We start from the raw sequence: 26,356 nt of genomic DNA, 5'->3' as shown, positions 1-26,356 counted from the left end.
TTCCGCAACTCAAAGCAAGGATAATAATCACAACAGCTTTAATCACATGCTGATTTACTTCAGTTTTCCAGGGCACATCAACATGTTGTCAGGACAGGAATCCTACCTAACCCTGCACAGTTTCTACTTGGAACCTGTCACCTCATGCAAAATGTTTAACACATCCATTGCAGCTGGAACTCACCCAAGCTGTGTTTCAGGTATACTGGTTGTGAAGCTTGTTTAAGATTCCAGTTCTCTGAAGAGCATTAATATCGCCAAAATGCCCTTGCCTGACAAACAGTAAGGAGTTTTCCCTTTTCTGATCATTTGTATGGTGTAGAGCACTGCTAGGAAAGCAGCAAAGCAGTGGCACAGCAGAGAGCAGCGCACTACCTGTTACAGTAAACCATGAGTGAAAAGAAAAAGGGAGGGACAAGAACAAGAGTTCAGTTGCAAGCTGAAGTATCTGGCTCCAGAGGATCGGCTGCAGAGAAGAGCTGAGAGGTTGTAGAAGGCTGGTTGGAACAGATGAGAAATGAACCATCAGAAATGGAAAATAAGCAGGTTCCTATACACCTCCCACGTGACTTCATTCTGTTTCTCAGGGGTAAGAGCAATTCTGTCTTACTCTGAATAACAACGCTGCCCAATTACAAGGTCTGCATAGGCATCCCTTGGCTTCCCTTCCTCCCTGAAAGAGCACACAACCAGGGCATGATACAGCAACTGCCGTCTCACAGGAAACCAGAGAGGGAATGGCCATAAAGAGAACTCACTGGAGTATCTTTTCAACTTGCTTTTTCAGGCTGAGTTTTACATCTGTTTATCAGATTTTTTAAATTTCCAGGTATAATTTCCCTTAAAAACGTTATTTTTAGTCTATGCAGGCTTGTACTAGTAGAAGGGAAAAGGAGTTGTGGGTTTTGGGGAAGTAAATGTGTCCGTTGCACTAGATTAACACACACACGCTTTTTTCTCCTTTCCAACCTCACTGACCTAGGAGGAATTTTTAATTAACACCCCCAGGATTGTAATTTACAGAGCCCGAAGCCATTGTGCAAAAAGAAAAATGAGCATCAATTCTGCTCTCACCTGCCAAACAGCTGATGAGAAATTCGACGTCAACAAGTGTCTTTATTTCCATTTAGGTCAGTACAGTACTGTTTAACGAGCAAGAATTCACTATAATCCCGTTTTTCCCGAAAGATTAGGCCACTTCTTACAACTTTTAAGCAAAGAAATAAACTTTGACTGACTCTCTAATGAATTAATGGGAGTTTTATCTCCATGAGGCCTGACCTGCTGCAGGACTCTCAACCAGAAACTCAAAAAAGCTTTGCCTATCCCTATTTACATACCTACGTAAATAGAGTAAATATTGCAGAACTTAGGCAGCCTGTTTCTGAAAGAGCTGATCCTCGTGCACAAGAGCTCTGGGATTAATGTTGCCCAATGTTTTCCAGTTTACAGGACTAGGCCTCCCAGTTCTGAGAGTCCAGCAAAACCGCTGACATAGTTGGCTGACACATTTCCAAGATCAGGTGGTGGAAAAAGAGGTCATAGCAGAAGCAGTTACTATAGAGACAAGACAGGGAAATGTTTCCATCTCATTTATCTATTCCCTGAGTCTAAACATGAAATGCTGTTACCAATCACAGAAGGTTTTTGTTTCCTCCTGTCCTCCTCGGCGGTTTATGTACTGTTCAAACAATGATGTTACACTGTTTACCTCATGTCACAATCTGGGGCCCCTACAGCTTCCCTACCTTCCCTTCCTAAGGCTTTCTGGAAGGCTTCTCCTAGCATGAGGGACGTGTACTGTCACCACGTGTTGAACATGTTTACTACCTTGGCCCCCCAAGTATTGGACCCACACTTGATCCAAATCTGTTAGGCTTCCTAATGTTGCAAGCCATCTATGATGTAATGGAGCGTCAACTTGGAGACAGCTTGTTCTCGCCTGATCATGTTGGTCTCTCACCAGTAGATCTGTTACATCTTTACGTACGTATTTCTTAGACATATCAAAAGGATGGTAATTTTGTGGGCTGGGGAACTATAAGAAGCCAGGAATTGATTTAACCAGCAAACCAGTTCTATTAGCGTACTGTTTTTATAAGCCCATCTTAGGCAGAACAACATTTCAATTTATTGTTTTGGTTAAAAAGGACTGCTTATTAATGCCAATTTTGCTTTAAGGCTCTGAATTAAAAACAAATCAGTCATTTTTTCCTCTTTCTAATCCTTTAAGTTTCAAGATGCGAGTGGCTTGTAAGAGGCCATTCCAAACCCAAGAGCAGTTTGAGGAATAACATATAACAAAGCTTCTTGCAGACAACTTTTTTGACTCTAGGCAGCTGCTGCAGAAATTAACTATAAGTCTTAGTTTCATACAGAGGACCACATTTTGAGCTGAAATTTAAAGACTTGTTGTCTTATAATCTTTGGGAATGGTCACCTTTTATAACAGCACACCAAAGAGAATCTGTTCACAAACAAATTTTGCAACAGAGAACTGAAAACAGGGTTTAAAATACCCATTTAATATCAATGAAGATAATACGTTCTGAAATGGCGAAGACGGCTTTAGTATCATAAATAGGTCTATATTGATAGCCACACTTATGCAATCAACACTACACAAAGAGAAATTAAGAAAAGTGCATTGACTTAAGACAAAAAGTATATAATAGATCACATATCCATTCTCTATATATAATATTACATTACATTACGCGTTATTATGTTATGTACATTCTCTCTTGGTGCTGTTGGTAGAGAGACAGGGTGTTCTGACTGCACGTCATGGAAGCCAGGCTTGAAAGTTGTCTTGGTTCAGTAAAATAATTTTGTGCAGCTCATAAAAAAATCACAGGTTAACATGAATTTGTACCTGAATGTTGGGATTCTGCCCATTGATATCTGCTTTTGACAGGTCAGGGAAGTTTGGGAGATCCAAGAGGAAAGATCTGGGTCCATCTCTTTGCAAGGACGTATGCCCGTTTTCCTGCCTGAATCGCTGCTTAGGGAACGGCCGGTGGGCAGCCTGCAGATCAGGGTATTCTCTTCTGTCCTCGGGGTTTAGGGTGAAGCTGTCTTCAGGAGAATGGTCATCTGCAGTGAGGGTGTTCTGGGGAAAAAAAGCAACATGCTGTAACAACAACTGAGAAAGTGTGCAGTCCTGCCAGTGCCCCCATCTCCAGCTTCCTGCCAACGATGGCTGCAGTGTGCGTACTGAAAGCCTTCCAGCCTGCAGACCCACGGCTCACACTGAAACACACAGGATTTATGACTGGTATTTCCCAGGGTGCTCATGAGCTTGGCACACTGAAATATACTTGGTTCCAGTGGTGAAAGTCTGTAACCATCTGACAAAAGGTAAAACTGAGTCAGACTTGCATGCTTAACTCTTTCACATTGCTGGAACGTTCCAGCCCTGTGGTGAGCACCTACACATTGACACAAGCATCTAACTTAAAGCAAATCTGCAAACATGAAGCTCTGAAGCAACCCTTGGCAAATCAAATTATATCACATTAAACGTGTCCCTGAAATGGTAAAAGGTATCTTTATTATAAATTGTTTTACTTCTCCTTGTTCTTCCAAAGCGGAGCAAAACCACTGACTGCTAAGTACATGTTGAAATTTATGATATTAACAGATCCCACCGTTAAACTGGCAACCTCCTCCCCGTCTCTCCTCAGTCTGCAACATTGTCTGTGTTCCTCACCCAATTTCTCTGGTCTTGAATATCTGAACCTTCCTTCCTCTGGGATCTCATTTTCATGTTTGCCTAATGGTGGGATTGAATTTCACCAAGTTGTGGGTCAGCAGTTAATGCTTTTGTTATTGTTGAGCGTACTTTCGGGTTTTGTAGTATATTACAGCAGGCCGCCTTCGAACCAGTAGCACTGCTGCCACTGCCTTTGACCTCACCAAGGAGATACATTTAGTATCAAAACACTCACTCCCTGGGTTAGGGCTGGCCTGGGGACTCGGGGGAAAAAAAAACAGCAGAGCAGTCAAATCTTCTTATGGCTACCAAAAAAATGCATGGGGCACATTCAGCACAGGTTTTGCTTTTGACTCAGCTGAAAAATTTTAGGCTTGAGGTCTTAGTATGACCGCCTGGGGAGCTTTTATTTTCAGTTCATAAAGAGACAGCAAGCATGGAGAGGGTAAATGTTAAAGACCTATCTTTTAAAACAAGCACAATTAAAGTGGAATGGCCACATGTGGTTCTGGCTCTACTGAAGCACATTTTTGCCAGCATTTCTGGTTAAACGCAATCTCCATCCAGCTCCCCTGGCTCAAATTAAGCTAGCATACCTTTTGTTAAGCTCTCAGATAGATAACAGTTCCAATGCCTTTTATTTTGTGTTTATTTGCTTAGAAGGTTCTAAATTGACCTTTGAAGAGATCTTACCATAGAATCTGTGCACATTATAGGAAAATATTCAGTGAGTTAAATAAACCCAATTTAAGAGTTAATCTGGGACTAAGTGAAATTGTCTCAAGCGAAAACTAAGGTGGTTCTCCTCTCCCCTTCTTGCTGCACTGCATTTGTAAAGAGCAAAATCAGATTCAGCAGAATTAATGTTGTCTTGGTATTTTCATGGTCAGAAAGGTTACACTTTGAAAGTGCCAAAAGGGTACTTTCGTACATCTGTCTACAGCACAGATGCAAAAAGTTCATTCTGCATTAGTGTACACGTGCAGTGCTAAAACTGTATGTGCTCCTGACAGTCCGTATTGCTTGAAGGCTAAAGCAAGAATGGTTCTCTTTGTTGAGGCCCAGGTAGGACTTTCAGACGCCTTTGGTGGGCCACCCATTAACACATCCCTTATTCAATACAAAGCAGAAAGCAAATCACACAGCAGCAAGCTCTGGGAAAGAAAATTGAGGGCCACTTAGCTAACATTAGGTTCCTTACCCATATGCTAGTGCTCTAACTTAACACTTATCAAACAGAATTTAACTGCAAACATCTTGGTGCAGGAGGATTAAACGGCTTCTCAGTTACGTCTGACTAACAAGGTGTAATTGTGCTGTTATTAAATTACTTCAGACAGAAACCAAAAAAAATGTGGTACTTAACTACTTTTTTTTTCTGGGGTATCATGCCCATAATCTTACCTTTATTAAAAATAAAGTGAGATTTTATTAAAAAATAATAAAATTCTCACGTACAATTTCATACTTTCCCTATCTGCTTGCCACTTCAGGAGCATCTTGATTCTCCACATTAACATACCGTACAGCTAGAGCTGGCCAAGGACTTTAGAGACCAACACTTAATTCTCTGATAAGGCTCGCTGTGTGATCTTGGCAGGTCATGGTCTGTCTGTGCCTCAGTGGGGATAACAGCACTTCCCTTCCTCACTGTGATGTTTGTGGGGAGCTCAGCAACTACAATAATAACGGCTATATAAAAAGTTTTTAATAGTGTCAGACAGATGGAATATCACATGGAGTTAGTTAGAAAATTGTCATGGTGAAGTAATGACATCAGGCTGATCGGGCCCACTACCAAGCTGCTTGGGGCAGGGACTGTCATTAATTACAGACTGAATGAGTTGGGGTTGTTTAACAGTAAAAAGAAGAACAGAGGGGGGACATGATAACTGCCCTGTACTAAAGGCTGCTGCAGCGAGGAGGGGATGGACCATGCTGCTTGCTCAGGGTGGACACGATCAGAAGACCCCAGTTCAATGGTGGTGACAGCCAAGCTCGAGAGCAGGCTTTGGCAGGGAACATGGAGTTTGCCTCTAAGAGCAGGGTCAACTAACGCCTGGCAGGAATGGCACAGCTTAAATAGCGTGTCCTTGGCCTAAAAGCAGTGTTATCTCTCGCAGTCCCTTTCACGCTAGGACAAGCCCACCCCCTATGCCTCCTTGGGGCTCCTGTGTCATGCTGCAACATCAGCAAACAGAAATGCTCAATACGCATGGTCATTTCAGTTATCTGCTCATACCACCATGAGCCAGAGACCATTTGTTTCCAGTTACTAATGCCCATTTTTTAGATAGATAATTCTTGCTGTAGTGTCTAAGCTGATTTGCTTAGAAATTTATTAGAAATGTGTATTTCTGGTAAAAAGGTAAAAGAGGCTGCCATTGATTGAGCTTGAACTCCATGTGAAGAGAAGAACATGGACTCACTCAGTTCTACTGCATTAACAAGGGCAAAGGCTCTTGCAAGGCCAATCTAGCAGGAAAAAGTGTCCTTACTGCAATGCCAGCATCCTCTCTGAAGAAAACGGGGTTTGAGTTCCAAAGCTAACAGACGAAACTTAATTTTTTTTTTTTTTTTTTTCAGGGGAGGACGATATTCTTCTCTTCTTATTTCTGTTATTTCACATGGTTATACTTCACACAATTTATTTTTAGGTGTACACAATTTGTATTCCTTTTTGCTCTTGGGAAAGCGGTGTTGCTTGCCTGCCTTTAAAACCTATGTCACCTCATTCTGAGCTACTGACTCAGTTTCTTTGAAGTTATGACATTTCTAATTCAGGCACATTGGTGTCTTACCCAAATGATGCATCTGCTCTAAATATTTTAGGATAAACTGCTTTTTTTCCCCCTTAATTTAACAGGATTATTCACAACTTTTAAACTTCCCATTAAGATGATTTTAAGGGGTTACTCATGCTTGCTGTCAGCTACAGTTCTGCTGCCCCATGGGATCAGATATTTATAGAAGTTCCTAATACAAAAACAGCTTAGGATTTCTGAGTGTTCTAAGTGTGGACAGCATATAAGGGCACTATCACATTATTCATAGCTGTGTGACAAAATAAACCCTAGAGAGAGAGAATCTGCTGTATTGTTTGTATTACAGAACACCACACCTTGCCATACCAATCACTGAAAAAGGGAGGGCAATAGTTCAGTACATATCGATGTCTTTGTGTCCAGCTATGAACCTGGGAAGAAGAGCAATTCCCAGCGATTTTAGAAGGATAACTTTAAATGTTAGTGATCCAGGCAGGACTTGCACCACGGCAGAGTTTATTGCACAAAGAGACAACCCTGAACACAGAAAAAATTTCCTACCTGATACTGCAGTTTAACTTTTCAATAATCAAATGGGTATTTTAACTCCCTCCACTGCCTTACTTTTCTGTCTCTCCCTCCGTCACATTAGACATTAGCTGCAGGGAAGTGTACTGTTTCTCTTCCCCACAGAGAAGTTAAACAGAAATGGGAACTTGTGAAAATACCAAACTAGGGGGAAAGGGAATTCCTTTGCATTTTTAGCAAGTGAGGAATCCATCTCCCTCCTCTCTTCCTTATTTTAATCCCATTTCCAGTTCTGGAAAAACAACCAAGACAGAGAATAAGTGAGGAATGACTTGAGCTACAGAAAATACCCTGGAGCAGCTGCCCTTTCTCTGTCCTTCATCTTTCTTACCTTCCTTCATTCCCTCCCCACTTGCCAAACTAAGAGTGCATTTGCGAGCACTGCTAATTATAGAGTTGAAAGAATTCGGGAAAACTGATGCAACTTATAACCCTAAGAGCTCCCAGACAGCAAGGGAATCTATTACTAAATCCCTGCTGCAGCTACATTGCTTTTTTATTTCTTGTATACTCCTTTGAAATATCTTGTAAAATGATCTTGACAAGAGGTCTTGAATTGAAAACCGACAGTCTGTCAGTGCACTTTCATGATGCACCTGTACAGCATCTTCAACCACCAGGAACAAGGAACGTTTATTTATTAGGAAACTTCACAGACGCTATAAAAGATTATATTGCTATCAGAGACAAAATGAGGCCTGGGGCCTTCACAGAAAACCATTATAGCCATTAGGACTGGTTTCATTTCCCACCTGCCTAAACAGATTGTTTTGATTTTGAAGGCTGTCGTGTGTTTCCAGGTTAGTGCTAAATGATCACTTTAAAATTAAACGGTCTGGGGAGGCTGAGTAACATACCGGGATACTACAGGCGACTTTCACCTCTGCAGATCCAAGATCTATCATGAACTTGGGTGATCTAATTTCTGGGCTTTATTTACATTTCTGTCTATCACGAGTATAAGCAGCACAGGACCTAGCAGGAAGAAGTACGAGGACAGTGTTAGATAAGCAGGCAGGGAAGTTAACAGCTGAAAAGCATTATCAGAGATGCATGGAGAAAAATTTCTTTTATGATTAATGCCACATACAGTCCAGGCAGTGAGAAAACCTTTGTTCTGATCTTAGCTCTGTCTTGGCTTTCTCATGTAACAGGCAGACCACTTAGGTTCATATTTTAATTTCTGTGTGACTGGCTGAAAGTGTGCAGTGGTACTGAGCCTCACAGCTCCGGTTCACTGCAAGGAGTCACTGACAGTTCCTGCCTCCAGAGGGGTGTCGCATCAACCACTCGGCTACTGAGAAACTTTCATTTTTTTGTTAAAATGTGCTTGTCCCTCACATTCACATCTATCAATGAAGCAAAAGCTGCAGAAATTAATTGTTGCAATAATTAATGGCACATTTGAGATAACCGCTGTTCATAAATCGTTTACAATGGACTACATTGGCTTGCATGTACACAATTGCTTTCACTAAGGGGCTCCAAAATACAGCATCTGCTTTAAACATTGTGTAAATAGCAGATGAATCACTGGTTACAGTTGGTAATAATAATAAGTTCTGTTTATCAGAGTTTATTTTTTAATAATGCTCTATTTAGTCCAGCAAAATCAGGAAAATGACATTGTATCCAGTTCTTTCTAACTTGCAGTACCTCTGCATGTGTGACCAAGTGGCTATGCAAAGACCCAACCCAGCCATCCCATAGGGTACTGCTACGGGACACATTAGCTTCAGGGGCTGTGCAGATCTTGAAGTGATTTTGTTTCTGTGGAGAACAGGATGGAGACACAAATCCTGTTGCAATTAGGACAGCAGAAATTCAGAGTAGACATGTCAATCCACAGTTGCTGTTGCAGCAGAGGTCTTCTGTAGACAGCTTAAACATTGGGAGACAGTGGCAACAGTTAGGCAGTGAGCTGCTTGGGGTGTACCCAGCCACCACCACTGTTTTTCTGCCGTATGCTGAAATAGCTCTCAGGAGCTGTGTACAGCAGAAGCCGAATCTCAAAGCACCTGGGCACATTTATTACCCTTTTGAATCCCACCTTTTGAATTTCAGGTTTTTTACACTAAAAACTTCCAGCCCTCATAGCTACACAGAAAATCTTGAGAACTGAACATGTAGCCAGGACGTATGTTACAACTGCAAAGATCCTCGCGTGGTGGTGTTGAGGCCCCCTTCACATCTAAGCGCTAGTAAGCCCCAGACCACTCTTCTGAGGCACACGGCCAACACTATGACAGGACCCTCCACAGTGGAGGAAAAGGCTGTTGCCTTGTTGAACCATCAGAGCTGATACAGCCCTACTGCCATTCCTCCCCTACTGAGCCTGTTTATTCACTTTCAGTCATCAAGCTTTGGTCCATCCTTCGTTCAGGCTCCAGTTGGGAGTTTCACTCACCAAGCTCCCTGTCTCTTCCACACCATTAGTAAACAGTGGGTCCACATCTGAACTGCTCTGGCCAACAATACTTTCTCCTCAGAGCTGAAGGAGAAAACCAACCATATCACACCCGGATCTGGCAACCTTTTGCTACACATTGTGGAAACACATTTCACAGCACAGCTATTTTTTATGCTCTGTTGTTTGCTTGTATTTCATGTTTTCCTTCAGCTGGAAAATACAAACAGTACGGTTCAGCTTCAAGGTGAAGAACTGCCAGTTTGTATAAACACTTTGATAATAAAAAGGACTTGGTGGTGATTACAGTTCAATGTCTGCTGGAAAAAACAGAGGCCCTTGAGCAGATTTTCTAACAGAGTACACACTGGTGCTTCGTTCTTCAGCAGATACCCAGCCATCCATGGGATGGCCAAGCGCACAGAATCAAAATTGTGTAAGGCTTTGACAGATTTTCGGTGCCAAGTTTTGCGTGTAGTTAACAGACATTTTCAGTTGCCTAAGCTGGTGGTAAACATTTAGTTGTTCTTCACGACTCTGAAGATCTTCCCTGTAATCACTGCCTGGCTGGAGCTCTCCATACAGGATGCATTGATTTAGTGGTTGAACAGGCAAATGTACAACTGAAGAGCAGCCCAACTATTCTACTCCAATAACCTGTGGTGCCAAAATGCAAATTCTTTGGAAGTTTCAATTCTTTTTAGGCTTTATTAAATACTTGCATAAAATCAGTAGTATAATAAAGCTTTAAGTGGAATCCATTTCTACCATAGAAATGGAAACCATATCTAAATTAAATTTAGAATTTAATTGAATGAGTCTAATCTCACCCATCATTTGAAATCTGCATCATAATTTACACATCAGGTTCCAACAAAATGGGAAAATATGCCTTAAGCTGCAATCAAAACTGCAAAAGCAAAGGAAATCCAGACTATGAATACTTTTTGTACACAACTTTTTGGTCAGGCTTTGCAGGCCAGCACATACAAAGTCAGTGTAAATGAAAGAGAACAAACATACATCTGAAATTATTTTCATGGGTTTTAAACTAGGTCCTTTTGCAAGTTTATTCCACTAAATCACTACAGCTAGAATTTCACTAGGTGAACTTGCTTTAATAAACAAAGTTTTCATCTCTCCCTAGCCAAAAGAGTAACCTTACTTAAAACCTTTTCAATTTCCAAAGTTGCCTTCAGCCGTTAGTTTCCAAGAAACAGCTATTCCCAGCCTCTGTGTCTCCCTCTCATATGCCACTGAAAATCCACTGTGCTTTCAAAAGTGTCTATGACTCTGGCTGTGTTAGCTGGCAGATGTTTTTAGAGACTAGAAAGTGTTTAGTCCCTGTGGACTAAAAGTTACATGATGACTTCATCGCATAAGCAAAAGCTAATAACGGGAAAGCAAGAAAGCAGACAAGTGTTATATTCCAAAAACATGATGTTTCCTGTGCTTCTGGCAATATTACTTCTGTGGCTGAAAAAAGGCAAATCACTTGAGTCTTGATGCTCAAAACATTTACACCATCGAATCACTGCGAGATAATTTACTTGACCCTCCCTTAGCTGCCTTTCCCACCAATGCTCATTTTTCTTTCGATGGAAGTTAGAGGGTGAAGGCAGAGGAAAGGCAGTGTTTGTTGATGTTCAATATCTATGCACCAACTATATGCCTCTCAACACTCTCTGGAAGGGGCTGTTACTACACCCAGGAGTTTACAACAAAACAGCAGCAGAAATCTAAGCGGCTGCCTGAGGACCACGCACCTCTTCTGCTCGTGCAGAGAAGTAGTCTTTCAAGCCCGAGCATACGCTTTACCCTCTCCATTTAGAAAACTTTGGAGACTGATACACGAGCAACTGGAAGTCATTAGTATAAATGGCATCTGTACACGCAGTGCGATAACTGTCTTCTTTTTGCATCAAGACATCAGCAGTGGACATTATGCCCTCTCTCTACATCTCCGTGAACTGCCCTAATGACAGAACAAGAGCAAGAAACAAGAGGAAGCAGATACACAAGAGAAAGGCCTCCCTCCAGTGACGTTATGGGGAAGAAGAGCAAGCGAGTAGGTATGCAGTACACCATGACAAGACAATGTGAAGACCCTGTTTAAGATGGGAGAGAAAAGATTTGCCCCGGAGAGAAGTGTGGGCTTTTTGTATTACGAATTCTATGCGTGTACATATAAATTTTCTTAGAACAGTAAGGGAGGGGGCTATTTCCTAGAGCTGATTAAAGAAGCATGACTCGATTTTCAATTTCAAACGACTCGGGGGGCATTCCAATCGACTGCAGACAGGAAATGAATACCATACATGCACTGAACAAGGCAGATGCTTTTGAATCTGACACTTACGTGAAAAGAAAATATCTTCATTTCTGTCTCTTCTCTGCCCCATGATCACTAGTTAGTTCTGAGCTATTTTTAGGATAAATGGTTTTATTTTTCAAACTTGTTATAATCTTAGCATGTGCCTGAAGCCACCCAGACGCCACTGACAATAAACTGTACGAAGGAGGCCAAATGCATCTTCAGATTAGTCCCAGCAGCCAGATGCTGCAGCAAGGTAGAAGGGGAAAGATAAGCAGTTCAGGTTTGAGATATCCTAACCTCCGCTGTTGAGGAACAGATGGGACCCCAGCTGACATGACAGATCGCAGGGAGGGAGAGCTGCTTCTGTACAACAAGAGATTCCAAAGCATATACCGCAGACATGCTGCAGAGCAGGTTGGAAGAGCATTTCCTGGTACGCTGTGGCACAGAACTCACTTTCAGCTACTTAACTGTGCTAAAGAGATAAATATCCATCTTTTCTCCTCATACGGCTCTTACAAGTAAATGGCAGTAATTGTCATGGGAGTATTATGGGGTTTATATCCTGATTGCAATGTAGCTGTTGCTCCTTTTATAGGGAATTGGCATATACAGCTCTTTCGCCCACTTAGACCTTATGTGTGCAAATACACGATTTCAGCTGCAAACTCCTTTTGTGTTTTATTGTGGGAAGACTTAAACAGGATAAAGAAAAAAAATCAGACAGGTGGTATTAATGTGTCCCTTATTCTGCTGTTATGCAAATAATTACTTCATTTTATTTTGATGTTAAGTCTGCCATAGCTATATTCCTAAGAACATGATAAAATGATCCTCTTAGGAGCGAGACAGGAGAAGAAAGAGGGATGGGCAGGTGAGAAAGGCAGCTCTGATTTACACTATCCAAAAAGCCATGAATGCTAGATCAAAGAAGAGCAAGAATCAAATTCACTGCCATTGAAGGATTTCAGCAGCTTTTTCAGAGGTATTGATCCCTCAAGGGCAAAGTCTTTTAAACACTAGGTGATGCCTCTAACTAGCCAGAACTCCCACCTTACACTGGCTAAGCCTCACGTAGTTTGCTTTCATCAGCTGGCATACTGAGGAAAGCTAAGACACTGCTGTATCTGGGCCTGATGAAGGAGACATACAGCAGAGCACAGAAATAGCATGTGTGTATTTTCTGCACCAGATGTTGTCTTTATAACGGCCGTCATGGTAGATGTTAAATAAAAGAACAGATTCCTCACTGAAGAGCCGTGTGTTTGGTGACCACCGATACCATGGAGTGCTTCGTCCAAGGACAACGCAGTCACCCTGGCGAGAGGCCTGGGCAGTGTTTGTCTGCTCAGTGTTGACTTACTGGTAAATATAAAAATCACCCCATAGTTTGTTGTGGGATGAAGGTGGGATAAGAAATCTAAGGAGCTACTGCAGCTCAGCTGGCAAGCGGTGACTTGTTCATGAGTTTGGACTTACAGGTCTAATCTGAACACCTAGAAGGCACGGGATGCAACCCTAAATCAAGTCCTGAGCTGTCAAATGCACTACAGATTGGCATCTTTACCGCCCCCCTGCTTCCTTTCCTCGGGTCAGGTGTCTTTGGAGTCCAGTAGAGAAGCTTCCAGGTGTCCTGCCTTGTCAGGACACTTCAGGATCATGCCTTCAGCAAGAGCCGCTGGAATTGGGTGCAGTAAAGCAGTTTCACCTGGTGCATCCCCAGACGGTTTCCTAAGAGCTGCCTTTGGGCTTCTAACAGAGATCCACTTGAGCCGGGTTGATTGCTGATGCCATCGTCGCATCCCTGGGAATGCTCTGTTCATCCTGCCTTCCACATCTGCTACAACAGTGCATTGCAGGTTATTCACCTCTTTCCAAGCTCTGCTCACAATTCAAAGTCTACCTACTCACACCAGCACTTAGTGCAACTTGGTACCTTACACATTTTCTTGAGGTGGACGACCCTTTTCCTTCTGCACGTTTTGACCAAGAGCTGGCGCTGCTACCATTTAACTGCACATCAAAAGCTCCAGGACTCTGTGAGGCTAAATAGTTCATTTGAAACCTTTGGCACTATTGTTCCAGTATGCATGAAGACACAGGCATAGTGTGGCTGCCCTAGGTTCCCTTTTGATATGTATTTTCACAAATGTTAGACATATACATATCAACCCCTCTATTCTTTCCTAATAAAAGCTTGGACTTGAAAGCACAAGATGAGGAATAGATACTCTATTGGCCAGCTGCAGCAAGCCTTTGGTAAATAACAGGACAATCAACCCCTGTAAAGGAAAATGATACTCCAGAACAGACAAGCATCTGTTTTCCTACTGTAGGAAGGAATAAGAAGATAGAAAAGTTAAATGCCGAACGCCTAAACAAACTCTGAATTAGGACGAGATGGTAGTAGTAATGATGGATGAATTGCTAACCACCTGCAAATGTTAAGATTGCTGCACTCTTCTGCATACCATTGCATCTATATTGCAAACCTCCAATAGACAGGGACTGTGCTCTATAAAAATCGTGATGAATACAGGCTTGTTTTTATATTATGGAGGTCCTAATCCTCCTCCTCCTCTGCCTTTGCTCTATTGTTACAACATCAAAGACCAACTGCTGGCCGAGATACAGTCAATATGAAAAGGGCGACCAGCAAATTTACTGCTTGACTTCATTCCCTTTAAATGGAATAGGCACCATGGCCCTTTTTCAAAGTCCAATCACGGACATATATCTTTTTTATTGGACATCATGTACAATAAAGTGAAGCTGTAACTTGGAAAAAAAAATAGAACACCTTTAAAAATCCCATGAGATGAACATTCCTTTATAAAAATATCACTGTGGTTACGTGTTTTGAAAAACTCCGGGCACTCTGCAGGGCAAAAGCCATGGGCTGGCTAGGTTATAGTTTAGCCAAGATGCATACCCATGCCTAATATCTAGTTGGTTTAAAAAAAAAATAAAAAATAAAACAACCTCAGTAAAAAAAAAGATAATAAAAAGTGATATATTTAAGACAGAATGCCAGTGTCATTCAAATAAACTGAAATGGCAGCATTCATGTCACAAGAATCATTAACTGCTTTGTTATAGCCTGCTCTGTGCAGTGAACCTTTACAGACTTCTTCAGTCCAGAGAATCTTAAAATCAGCAGCACAAAATGCCGATATATACACTGCATCTTAAACAACTCCAGTCTGATTACTGAGGTAATTTCAAGAGACACTTTCAGATAAGACTTGTATCTGTAGACATTAAAGACAGGGACAGTTTTATTGATGTTGTGTTGCTAAATAAATGCTAAATAATTTCTTGCTACGAAATTAAACAGTGTTTAAACAACTCCTATGATGTAGGAGGTGAGTATATTGGGGTGTACAGAATCCATGCTAGTTAGCTGTGGTTTTTATTTTTTAACAAATTGTATGTCAATATCGTGACAAGTTTTTGTTTTAAACTGTTTAAACTATTAATCCTTCTTGTTTCTTCAGGTAACTTATGCAAACAGACATTAGTAAATGTCTGATTACTCATGTTTTATCTAGATCAAGTCCATATTGATTTTACAGTCCTGCACTGATATATGTGGCAGAGAAAACCACCATAGTAATGTTCGGCAGCTGGTTCCAGTGCAGTAATTATGGCTTCCTCATGGCAAAATCTGCTGCTGCTGGGTTACTTCTAAGGCGAGAAAGATACCAAAGCTATGTGACTAATTTTTGGAGCACTAGCTTCAAAAAATAGCCGTCTTGTTGCTAGATCCTCTTCACTGCTCCTTCCGTTGTCAGTCACCTCCTCTTCCCATCACAGCCCACATCACAGTTCTGGTGCAAGGACCTCAGCCTTCCTGAGCATGTACAAGAAAAAGTGTTTCAATGACAGTGTTCGATACCTGAATGCCCAACTCAGTGGGAACACAAAGGCAAGACACCTGAAGGAAGCTTTCTGGAAGCTAAACCTGGCCCAAGGACAACACTGACTCAGTAAATGTTCCTTAGAAAGGAAGGAATACACTTTTTTTTTTTAGACTAGTCCTGTAAACAGTGGCAGAAAAAGATGGGGCACGTTATTTGGGAGGTTTTTATAGATACTTACACTATACTCATAATGGTACTGTCACAAGTACTGGTCTCAACAGCCATGAAAGCAAAGAGGAAATTTTAACCCTCCTGAGGAAGAAGTGATACTGTGGAACAAAATGGTCCAGGATTTTTCAGTGCGTATGAAACTAACAGCGAAACATAATGGATGGAAATGAATCCATGCGATCTGAAGAAAGCCACATGCCAAAGCTGAGCTTGTCTTCATGGATGGAGGTCCAGACTATGTGCGTTGTGTGCATATCAGTTCTGTAGAAAAAGGAGCTGTGAAAGATCCAAATCAAAGAGGAACTTTGAGTCTGCAGCTGACGCAAGCCATTGACTCATCTTGCTTTGTGAAAGTCAGTGGAGCAAGGTCAATTTAAACACAGTGAGAATGCAGATCTACCAAGGAGGCGTAAAAGCTAAGGTACGTTTGAACTTCTCCTGCCTTTCAATGTGGACAGACTCTACCAAGAGTGGCAAGAGAAAGATTTCATCTCTGATTTTCCTGTCTCACCTTTATGAGCACCTCCGTAACATTAAAAGCATCCAAACAACCATTAGTCTAGAAGAGCCAAGAAGCGAACGCCAGGTCTGCTTTCATCTTGCTGACTGCTAAAAGGGAAGAATAAAAAAATATGACCCACTGCTATGAGTTCTCCAAGCACTGAAAAACAAGGGCAAAAGGATAAAGGAACTGCTTACCAGTACCGCCCACACCAGCTCCTCTGACCAAGCATTATACTGCCACACAACTGACCACTGTGGCAAGCCATCATTTGTTGAAATAATAAGTTACATTTTACTTTGTTTTCTTTCTTTTTCTGGTATTTCAAATCGAAAGTACACGGAAATACCAACATTGGAAACATTCTGCTCTTACTGATGTATCAATGAGCTCACTACTCTGTTTCTTGGAAATGTTATTCATCTCTCCGCTTTAGAATATGAATTTAGCCTGGCATTTGCTGTCTTCAAAACTTGTAAAATCGGTATCCTGGAGACACAATGGTACTAAAGTGCAACAGTAACCTCTGCATCATTTAAAGTTTCCTCTTGCAACTTACTAAAGCACTTTGGATTTTTCTGCTCTAAGTTATCACTTCATTACCCATTTGCGACGGTGCTTACAGCCTCCATTCAGGCCTGGAGACCTTTTACGCTACACATTGTACATAAGCAACACCACAACGGAATCTCAACCACAAAGAGCTTGGGTTAGAGATTTAAAAAAAAAAAAAAAAAAAAAAAAGTGTCAGTGACCTGACTCTGCTACCACGGAAAAACAATGCTTCAAAAAGTAATCTTTTATGGAAAACATTATTCAGTCAATTCAAAGAGCTTTAAAGTAGCATAGTGTTAAAGCAGACAGCAAGATAAGAATCATAACAAAAAGGCCAAACAAGCACTAAACAACACTGTAAACAGAACAAATGAGGCACAACTGGGTACTACCACATTTTTTTTGGCAAGGAAGACTGGGAAAACACTCAGAAGAGCATAAAGCAACCAACTGCGACAGTTAAACCTGCCAGAGCTGCTAAATCTTGTCTATTGTTGTGTATCACTCTACTTCCAGGACATAAGCACAAACAAAAACTACATTGCTTCAATTTTTTAGTTTATCTTTGTGTGAGGGAACATCTAAATTGTCTGCACATACATTTGAAGTATGAGTGCATTTCAAGATTTTAAAATGATGACTCGGAAGATTATAAGCACATGAAAAGTATGGCAAAACAACTTCCTACTGTTACATGCACTCTGTGCACTTTTACATAGTGAAGGAAAAAAAAAAAAAGAAGATACATTCTTAAGCATTAATATCTACAAATCTGTGTATCTTAAAAAAACAAAGCCACTTTCAAACCGATCTTTCCTCCCCACTGGAATACATACTGATGACCAGGTTTTCAGAAGTCATGTCTATCTCTGTCACATACTATTTTAGAAAGCTTTTCAAACATGACTAGTATATGTATGTGTTAGGTCAGTAGGCAAAGATAGCACAGTCTGCATCATTGTCAATACTACTGTCTTCTGCACTTCACTTTCTGTGAAGTTTTCAGATGCTGCAACACAACACAGCCAGAGTTTTCACCTAATCAATAATTCTTTCATTGTTCTTTGTTTTCTTTGAAGACATTTCTCACCATTTTGAAACAATAAGGCATTTACTATTAATCTACAGATGTAGATTTGAGTAGAGACAAAAGAACAACTGCCGAATTCAAACCATGGTTCCCAGTTTACATTTAATGTAACCTGGATTGGTTAAACAGATGTCTCCTCAACAAAAGAATTCCACAGCAGAGCAAGGTGTCGAAAAGCTTAGTATGCTGCAGCTTAACGTACCAGGGCTCGGTTACCTATTAGCAGGTCATAACATGTATGTTAAAAATCACAAGGGAGTACACAGTGACCAGTTCCAGACAGTAAAATGATGATGAAATTGTTGGGGTCATAAAGACCAACAGCAGAGCTTCAATTCTAGGCCTCCTGCTTCTGGGGCCAGCTGGCATTAAGAAAGGACAGAGCAGGGAGATGTGACTGAACCTAAGGGCTGACAACCAAAGCTAGAGGAGAGAAGAAGAGATTTTTAGACCAATCAGATAACAGCAAGGGGTCAGCAGCAGTGTGGCTGTACCGCTGTTACACGGCTGTGATGTTATAGCTGTGATGGACCAGCTGTGTTCTTCCTGTGTAGAACAAACTTCTCTACGCGATCAACAAAGACTACAAAATAAAAGCTACTCCAAAACTAGTGCTGATTGTCCAAGTTAGATCAACCAACACAACAAGCACCAACCCAGCTCCTTCCAGGATCTCTGCATATCCATGTCTTGTCTCTCTACTCTCATTGTAACCAAGGGTGATCATCACAGCTCTGGACCTTCTCAGGAACCAGACTCAGCCTACCATTCCTTTTGCTACCGTGAGCCAGCCCTCCGACTGCCGTAGGGCTCAGAACCCCATGTTAGCAGGCTTCCCTTTAACCACTCTCCCTCCCTGCCCCCAGCCCCAGAGCACAGGTAAGGATGGACAAGAGAAGAGAAAGGCAAAAGCAGAAATGTCTCTGGGACCTCTGTCCTGTAGTAGTTACCATGGTTTGTGCCTAGCTCCAGGCCCATGAGAATGGACATAAAGACATCATGATGGCCCAGGATGAATTTAGAACTACATACCCTCTGTATTTTATATACAAATACCACAATGCTATAAAGAACTGGGAAATGATCCTAAATCTTGCTCAAAACAGAACTCAAGAACTCCAGTAGACTCTTCTGTATAAAGCACTAGGAAAAAACTGCTCCAAGCTACAGTTACAGAGACAAAATTGAGAGGCACCCTGGAATTTAATGCCAGGTATTTCCCAGTGATGATCCAAGATGAGCAGTACACTAATTGTTAGCTCTTGAGCTGAAGAGAATTTCAGCAAAATCTGCCTCATCCAAACATCTTGGTCAAATCTAACGCAGGAAGTTACATTCGCACCCGCCTAACATTGCTCCTCACAGGCATAATTAAACACAATATTCCTGGATCCCTGCTCGAAATTATTGCAGTAGTCTTCGATACTAAAAAGCTTGCCACTTCCTACCCTGAAGGTGTGGTAGCTCCTTTCCAGCAGGGATACTTTAGTTTGCTAGAAAATTAATTGAAGTGACAGGTATGAAGACAGGCTTAATTAATACTTTCTGGAGTTTTCCTGGAGCTAGGTTTGGAAGGTGGAAGAATCTCTCCTGGGAGCAATGGACAACAGCAAGTACTCCTCTGCTCAAAGCAGCAGTCTCACTCCTTCACCCTTGCTTCCCGTTTTATCCTTTGCTTCCATGCACGCAGCAGCAGCACACGTAAAGCTAATCACCCTTCCTTCCCCCTAGATCCTGGAACAAGCCACAGCCCACTAGCAAAACCACTAAAGAGCACACATAATTCTCTCCCTTGGGAGATGACAGAATGAACTGCACATGGTCTAAGTCATTCGTAAAGCTGAGTGCGTAACTGGAAGAACATATGCTAATGGTAAGGGTGAGCTTTAGCTAAGAACCTAATGAGCAAAGCCTGCTGAGAACAGGCAGGTTTTACTATCCCTGTCAAAAAGCACGAAACAGCATCCTCTGTGATGAGTAACAACCTCACCAAAAGAGATTTGGGGTTTCAGAGAATCAGCCTGCTTCGTTCACAAGCCACCTGCTCCAGAAGTTATTTATGTAATGTACAAACTGCTCTTAAGGCAGAGAAGGATTAAATAGATGATGTACATCCACTTATTGGCATCTCATATAGGATAAGGACAGTCTGGAAAACATGAATGCAAAACATAGAATCAACAGTTTTTCAAACATGATTTAGACCATCAGCTCCTATTAGAACTATTAGAACAAATGTAAAGCTCCAGAGCTCAAATATGCTTTAAAAAAACCTCAGTCTAAAATTCCCCCAAAGTAAACAGCTTGAGTCCGACTCAAAGCAAGAAAATCAGAAAGCTGAAGCACGCCACTGTATGTGACTGGAGATCATTTCGCAATTTGCCTGAATCCAGTACAAGGGCAGCAGGAACACACAAACCTGAAAAAGACTGAAATGCACCCAGGCAAAGGTAACAGGCAGCACGCCATTTCTGAACTTCTCATTGCATTGAGCTGTGGATCTTAGGAGAAAATTAAGAGCTCAGCCCTGTAAAGCACTCCTCACACGGCTTGGCGAGCAACTCTTGTGCAACCGTTTATAAGCAGCAGAACGCGTTTCTTCTGGTAGGGCTCAAAGAACATTTCCGACACACTCTAATTGCTTGCATGCTTATTGAGGAGGGGGGCAAGGACAGGAGCAAGGAGATTAAAAGTAAAAAGCTGTTTACAGCATTGTGCTTCTTTTCAAATCACGGCCTCTTATATAGCTCCAGCTCTATGCACAACTACTGAGTTTCACGCTAACGTAATACCACTGCAAATATCGCAGTGGAGAATCTGACTTCATGTGCTATGGCATATATTGTTGGTGGCTCTGTTACTACATTTTACAAGGTCATTTTTCTTGGTGTGGGCACAGTGTTTTTCTTGGTGTGCAAGGCCTGCTACGGAAAAATTAGAAGTGATGGGAATAAACTCGAAATATTTTCTCTCTGAATGAAAGTACAGATTTTAGAGCATCATAAAGTATTACAAACATCTTTCAAAATTTATGTTCAAGCCTTCCCTTCACTTTAGAACTACGTAAAAAGATAAAAACATACCCAAGAAGCATTTTTCCATCTCTTAATATAGCTTCACTTGCTCTTATTCAGAATAAAAAGTTTGTACTTATTTATTTCACAAATATACTCCATAATAATAATTTCTGGATGCTAATTAAATTACACCTAATAGAGTTCTCGCTGGGAAAAACAAAGTCTCCCCCTTCCTCAATTCTCCTTTTTTCCTTTGGTAGAGATGGTAGGAGGGAATAAAATCTGATTTGAGAAACAAAAGGCCGATTCCTTCTCATAACTCAAAACTGTGAGGTATTTTGCAGCTTCAAGCTGGATTTCCCATTTTGAGTCAGTTCACTACCACAAACCAATTCTAACAGCAACAAGAAACTGCAGCAATGCAGAGGTCCAGTGACTATTTCTGCAGTAGGGAACTGAGGAAGTCTGTGCCTGTATCTCACCCATCCCGAAGAGGACCAGCTGAGCACGTCAGGATTTTCCCCTCACTGCTGCTCCATTACAGGCAGTCACAGCGGCACAACAAGATCCCAGACATCTGGGAACTCCAGAGACATGCACAGTATGGGGAAGGGCACCAAAAGTAAAAATAAGAGGGAGAAAGAAATAACTTGTTTAATTTTTGAAGATTTTTTCTGGATTTCTTTCATCTACTGGTCTGATTAATTGTGGGGGTTAACATAACTGAAAGAGCAAAAGAAATCAAAACCTATCCTCCAAATTCCTTCCTTCGTTTGAAGGACCGAGGGATGGGAGAAAGAGAAGCTTTTCCTCTCTTAATGAGTCAGACTTCAAATGCACACAAGTCTCTATTTTAAACTATTTAAATCTCCAACAATATTTTAAGATTACCAAGGATTCCTCCTGAATCTGTTCTATGTAAAAAGGCTCAAGGAGATGCTAAGTTTTTGGGGTTTGGGGCTGGTTTGGTTTTTGTTGGGTTTTTTTTTTTTGAACCAAGACCAACACTTCCAATTTTCTTTCAGACACACAGGACCGAATTGGGACCGTTTTATTTGTGGAAACGGACCGCCTAAGTCCTAAAATACCATACCCTGTATTTGATAATAGCCAGTTTGTTTTTATACAAATTTGCCTTGTCAAAATACATCTATAAACAGTTGCTGCAAAGACTGCTCTTTCCTGGATTTGCCACAATGTGCACAACAGACTTTGTCAAATGAAATTTCATCAGATGAAACACTGACCTAATCATGTCTCACAATCTTTTCTCTCCATAGACCTATCAAGACAGAAAAAAAACAGGGTCTTTTTCAGCATAAGTGATAGCAACCTGAGAGATTTCTTACACCAACAAAGGGTTCGTGCTTTTAAGCTTTCCACATTGACTCTTTACCTGGCAATGCAATGCACTAGGATTTTGCGTTTCATTTTAGTATGTGCCATGATAATAGCCCAAGAAATGCCAAAATCTGAAGATCCTATCACAAACTTGCCATCGAGATCTGTATCATGATGCTCTGAATGGAAGCATCTGCCTGTCAGAGTACAATTTTCTAAAGCAAGTTACAGTATTTTCCAGCTAGCAATAGAACCTATGAAAGTTATAAAACCAAAAAAATCAATAGGCTTCCATCTGTTTAACTGATTGCTCTAATCAATATACTTTCCTCCCATAATGTCTTGTACAGACACACTCTCTCACATACAGAACTGCAGAATCAATTCAGTTGGGAAGTATATAAAAATTTCAGTTCTACAAATGGCAAAACATGATGAAAATATGAACTGCTAAAGCTATCATGATGCTTAAAGGCACAGAGTTTTATTAAGTTATCTGTAAAAAAATCACTGGACAGAAAAAAATTCTTGAAGTCAAAAATCAACAGATTTTTCACGAGACAGCCAACTACAAAGATAATACTCTAGGATAATTATCTGAAGATGATTTTCCTCTTGTTTCACCCTAACCTTACAATAGTGCTCTAAAAAGAGCTCCTCGGGGAAATGGCATCACCCAGAGTTCCCACTTGCCCAGATGTTTCCCTCATTATGTTACAAGCTTGTCAAGAAAAGGCAAATTCAGGGTTATTCTAATGATAGCAAACACCTCATAAAAAACCTCTCCAAATTTACTTTTCCAAGGAACATCATTTTAAAAGGCATTTCAAGTGCCCATGAGGAAAGAAAGCATCATTTATAAAACATTATTACCAGAAATCTTGAAGATATTAAAAAAAACATTCTGGAATGTCAAGCGGGTGATAAAAATGCAGCTCAAAGAGAGGCAGCATCATGGGGCTTACCCAAAGCATGTGGCTGAGCACTCCCAAGCAGGACTCCCACCAAGTTCAACCGGAGGTTTTCTGAGTTAAAAGGACCTGATTCCAGTTTGTGACTGGGATGTTGAGTTTGCAGATCTGGGTTCCCTCCTGTAGCTAGTGGTTTCACTTTGCGGACCGCCAGCCGGGGATCCCGTACAAACTGAATGGTCGTTACAGCCTGCACTCTATTTTTCCCCATGCTTTATAGAAACGTGCTCTGCTAGTACTATGATTCTTTCTGAGGCGATAAAAGGGTCTACGAAAATGTATGGTGATAATAATTCCACGTTTTCTGAAAGTTCTTTGCATGATTTGGCGGTGGATTTTTCTTTAACACTTGGTTACAGGGGAAAAATGCTGGTCAGGGCACATGCAAGTGACCAGCGATTTACAAACTTTGCCTGGGGATTTGGATGATTCTGCAGCTTTTTATCACTGTCTCCAACCATTTTAAATGAATGGCAACATGTGATACTGAATAAAAAAGAAACACCTGCAAAAATAAGGAAACTGAACAAAAAAGTCCTTTACCTCTGCTGGACATAATTCACTGGTGGTTTCATGGGATCAGAAGACTGGAACAGACTGGCTGGGTCACAAGCCCTGTCCTTCATGGTCACAAGCATCACCCCGTTTCTTGGCTATTTCAGGCCCAAACATCTCTGCCTGTCTCTTGACACTTTCCAAGGAAAGCCATGCATTTTGTTCCCATATTTTCCAGCACCATACATCCATTTGGCCCCCTCTTGCCCTCGGGAACGCTGTGTCCTCACAAGGGAGGCCTCAAGGGTGGGACATGCCATGTCTGACACGGCCCGGCCTGTCTCCTTCCCTCGCTTGCCCCCACACATGCTCCCCAGGCCAGATGGCTGTCATCCACTGCGACCTGTCCTCGACGCACCAGCAACAGGCCCACGGGAGCCGCCCTGACACCTCCAACATGGCGTCAAAACACGGCGCTGGGCGCAGCTCTACCCATTCCCGCGCTCTGAAAGAGCGTAAAACCGAGGCGGGGGAGCGGGCAACCGCCAAGCGCCACGCATGGGAAGCCCTCGAGCGGGTGCACACCCGGCGGCAGCGCCTGTCGGTGCCTCGGCCTCGGTGCCGCCCGGCGGAGGGAGGCCGCGGCCGAGGCAGGTGCACGGCTCCGGCTCCCCTCAGCCTGGCCGGCCCCTTCCTCCCCGGCCCGGGGCCGAGCCGCCGCAGTGGCCCCGCGCCACAGCCCTCAGGGGAGACAGGTGGAGACCGGTGACCGCGGGCGGGCGCGCAGGGAAGGGAAGAGGGAAGGGGGGAGGCGGGGCGGCACTCACCTGCCGCTGGCTGTGGTTGCCGGCGCCCGTGGGGGCGTGGGGCTCGCCGCCGCCGCGCAGCACGGTGATGTGCAAGGTGAGCAGGAGGAGCCCCAGCAGCAGCAGCAGCTCGGCCGCCAGCCGCACCATCCTCTTGAGCCGGGCGGCTTTAGGGCCTCGCGGCGGCGGCGGCCGTGGAGGAGGCGGAGGAGGAGGAGGAGCCGCGGAGGCCGCCGCCGCCGCCGGGGCCAGCGCCGCCGTCGCCGGCGGAGCGGCCCCGGCACCAGCCCCAGCCCCAGCCCCAGGGCCGGCCGCGGCAGCCGCAGGACGGACGGCGGGGACCGCGCCGCTCTCGGCGTCGGCGGGGCAGGCGGCGGGCGCGGGGCAGCGGCGGCAGCAGCAGCAGCAGCAGCAGCGGGGGCCGCCACACCACGGCGGAGCCACGTCGGGGCGAGACGCCGCGGAGGCGGCGGCGAAAATCCCGGCGCTGCCCGGCTGCGGCGGGGGGCGGCAGGTAGCCGCGACGGGGCCGCGGACCGGCGGCGTCTCTGCGGGCAGCCCTGCAACCCAGAGTCACCGTGGGCCGTCGGAGGGAGGGAGGGAGGGAGCGGGCGGGCCGAGCCTCCGCCACCTCGAGGAGCCGCGGGCCGGCGGAGAGCAGCGCGGCTCGGCTGCGGACGGGGAGACGCTGCGACGACGGGGGGGGGGGGGGGTGCGAGGCGGGAGCCTGTGTGCGAGTGAGAGGGAGGAGGGAGGGAGAGGCGGGGGGGCTGGGGACGACTCTCACATGGCGGGGAAGCCGGGACGCTCCGAGGGGAGGAGAGAGCTTGGGGCTATCGCGTCGCTCCTCGCGAGGGGATGGGGGTGGCCCCTGGACCAGCTTCACCCCCCCCCCCACCCCCCCCCCCCCCCCGCCGTGTCCTCGCCCGCCCCGCGGCTCCCCCCCTACCCTCACGACGCCCGGGGCCTCCTGCCCGCCCCGTCGGGTCCCGTCCTGTCCCCTCGCGGCGGGGGTGTGAAGGAGCAGGGCCGCACTCCGATCCTCGCGGCTCCCAGCCCTCGATGAGGCGGCTGCGAGCTCCCCGGGGAGGGAAGAGGGGCAGATCGCTGCTTCCCCCCCGACCCCCCCCCCCCCCCTTGCTCGTCCTCGTCCTCCTCTCAGCTCCCCGGCTCGGCAGTGGGGAATGGGGAGGAGGTAGAGGGGCTGCAGAAAGTTTCAGCTGCCTGCCCTCCCTGGGAGCTGGATACCTGGCTCCATCTCTCCTCTCTCTTTCCTCCAGTGGCCCTAGGGCTGGCAGGGGCAGCTCCGCACTCTCTCCTGCCACCGTGCGTGCGTGTTTGCAAGCGGCTGGCTCTCCTCCTGGCTCCTGCTGCTGCTTTCAGACCAACTTTCTCGCCCCCTCGCTCTGTGTCGGGAGAGGTGCGTGTCGGATGCTTTTATACTGCCGTGCCTCCCTCCCCTGCTGTCGTGTCCCCCCCTCCCCGCTCCCCCCCTTTCCCTTCTCCCTCTCTGTAGCTCCTGCTGCAGCCTAGCATCGCCCCCCGCGCTGCCCTGCTCCCCTCCTCCCTGTGCCGACCTACCCCTCTGCAAGCCCTGGTTTGCCGGGGCACCTTGCCGCTGCATCCGCACCCCATCCCGCTCACGGTTGCACCTTATGTAGTGACTTCCAGCGCTGCTCGACAGGGACGGAGC

At 44.0% G+C, this 26,356-nt stretch overlaps 1 protein-coding gene across 4 annotated transcripts in view; it reads right to left on the bottom strand.

Moving 5' to 3' along the window:
• Positions 1–25,921, bottom strand: part of ISM1 (isthmin 1) — a 39,120-nt gene extending 13,199 nt beyond the window's left edge. The window contains exons 1-3 of one of the 4 annotated variants that reach the window (XM_086460828.1): positions 25,912–25,921; positions 24,685–25,223; positions 2,876–3,112 (exon numbers count right to left, since the gene is read on the bottom strand). In XM_086460828.1, coding sequence (XP_086316954.1) covers positions 2,876–3,112; positions 24,685–25,223; positions 25,912–25,921 — 786 coding nt within the window. Of the gene's footprint in view, positions 1–2,875; positions 3,113–9,327; positions 9,349–23,770; positions 23,800–24,680; positions 25,224–25,911 lie in introns of those variants that run through there. The other 3 variants (XM_086460830.1, XM_086460829.1, XM_086460831.1) reach the window with 3 other exon arrangements.
• Between the last annotated feature and the right edge of the window lie 435 nt (positions 25,922–26,356).

The sequence above is a fragment of the Leptosomus discolor genome, chromosome 2 (assembly GCF_034619465.1).
Source record: "Leptosomus discolor isolate bLepDis1 chromosome 2, bLepDis1.hap2, whole genome shotgun sequence".
Lineage (NCBI taxonomy): Eukaryota > Metazoa > Chordata > Aves > Leptosomiformes > Leptosomidae > Leptosomus > Leptosomus discolor.
This window is presented reverse-complemented; position numbering and strand designations above follow the sequence as displayed.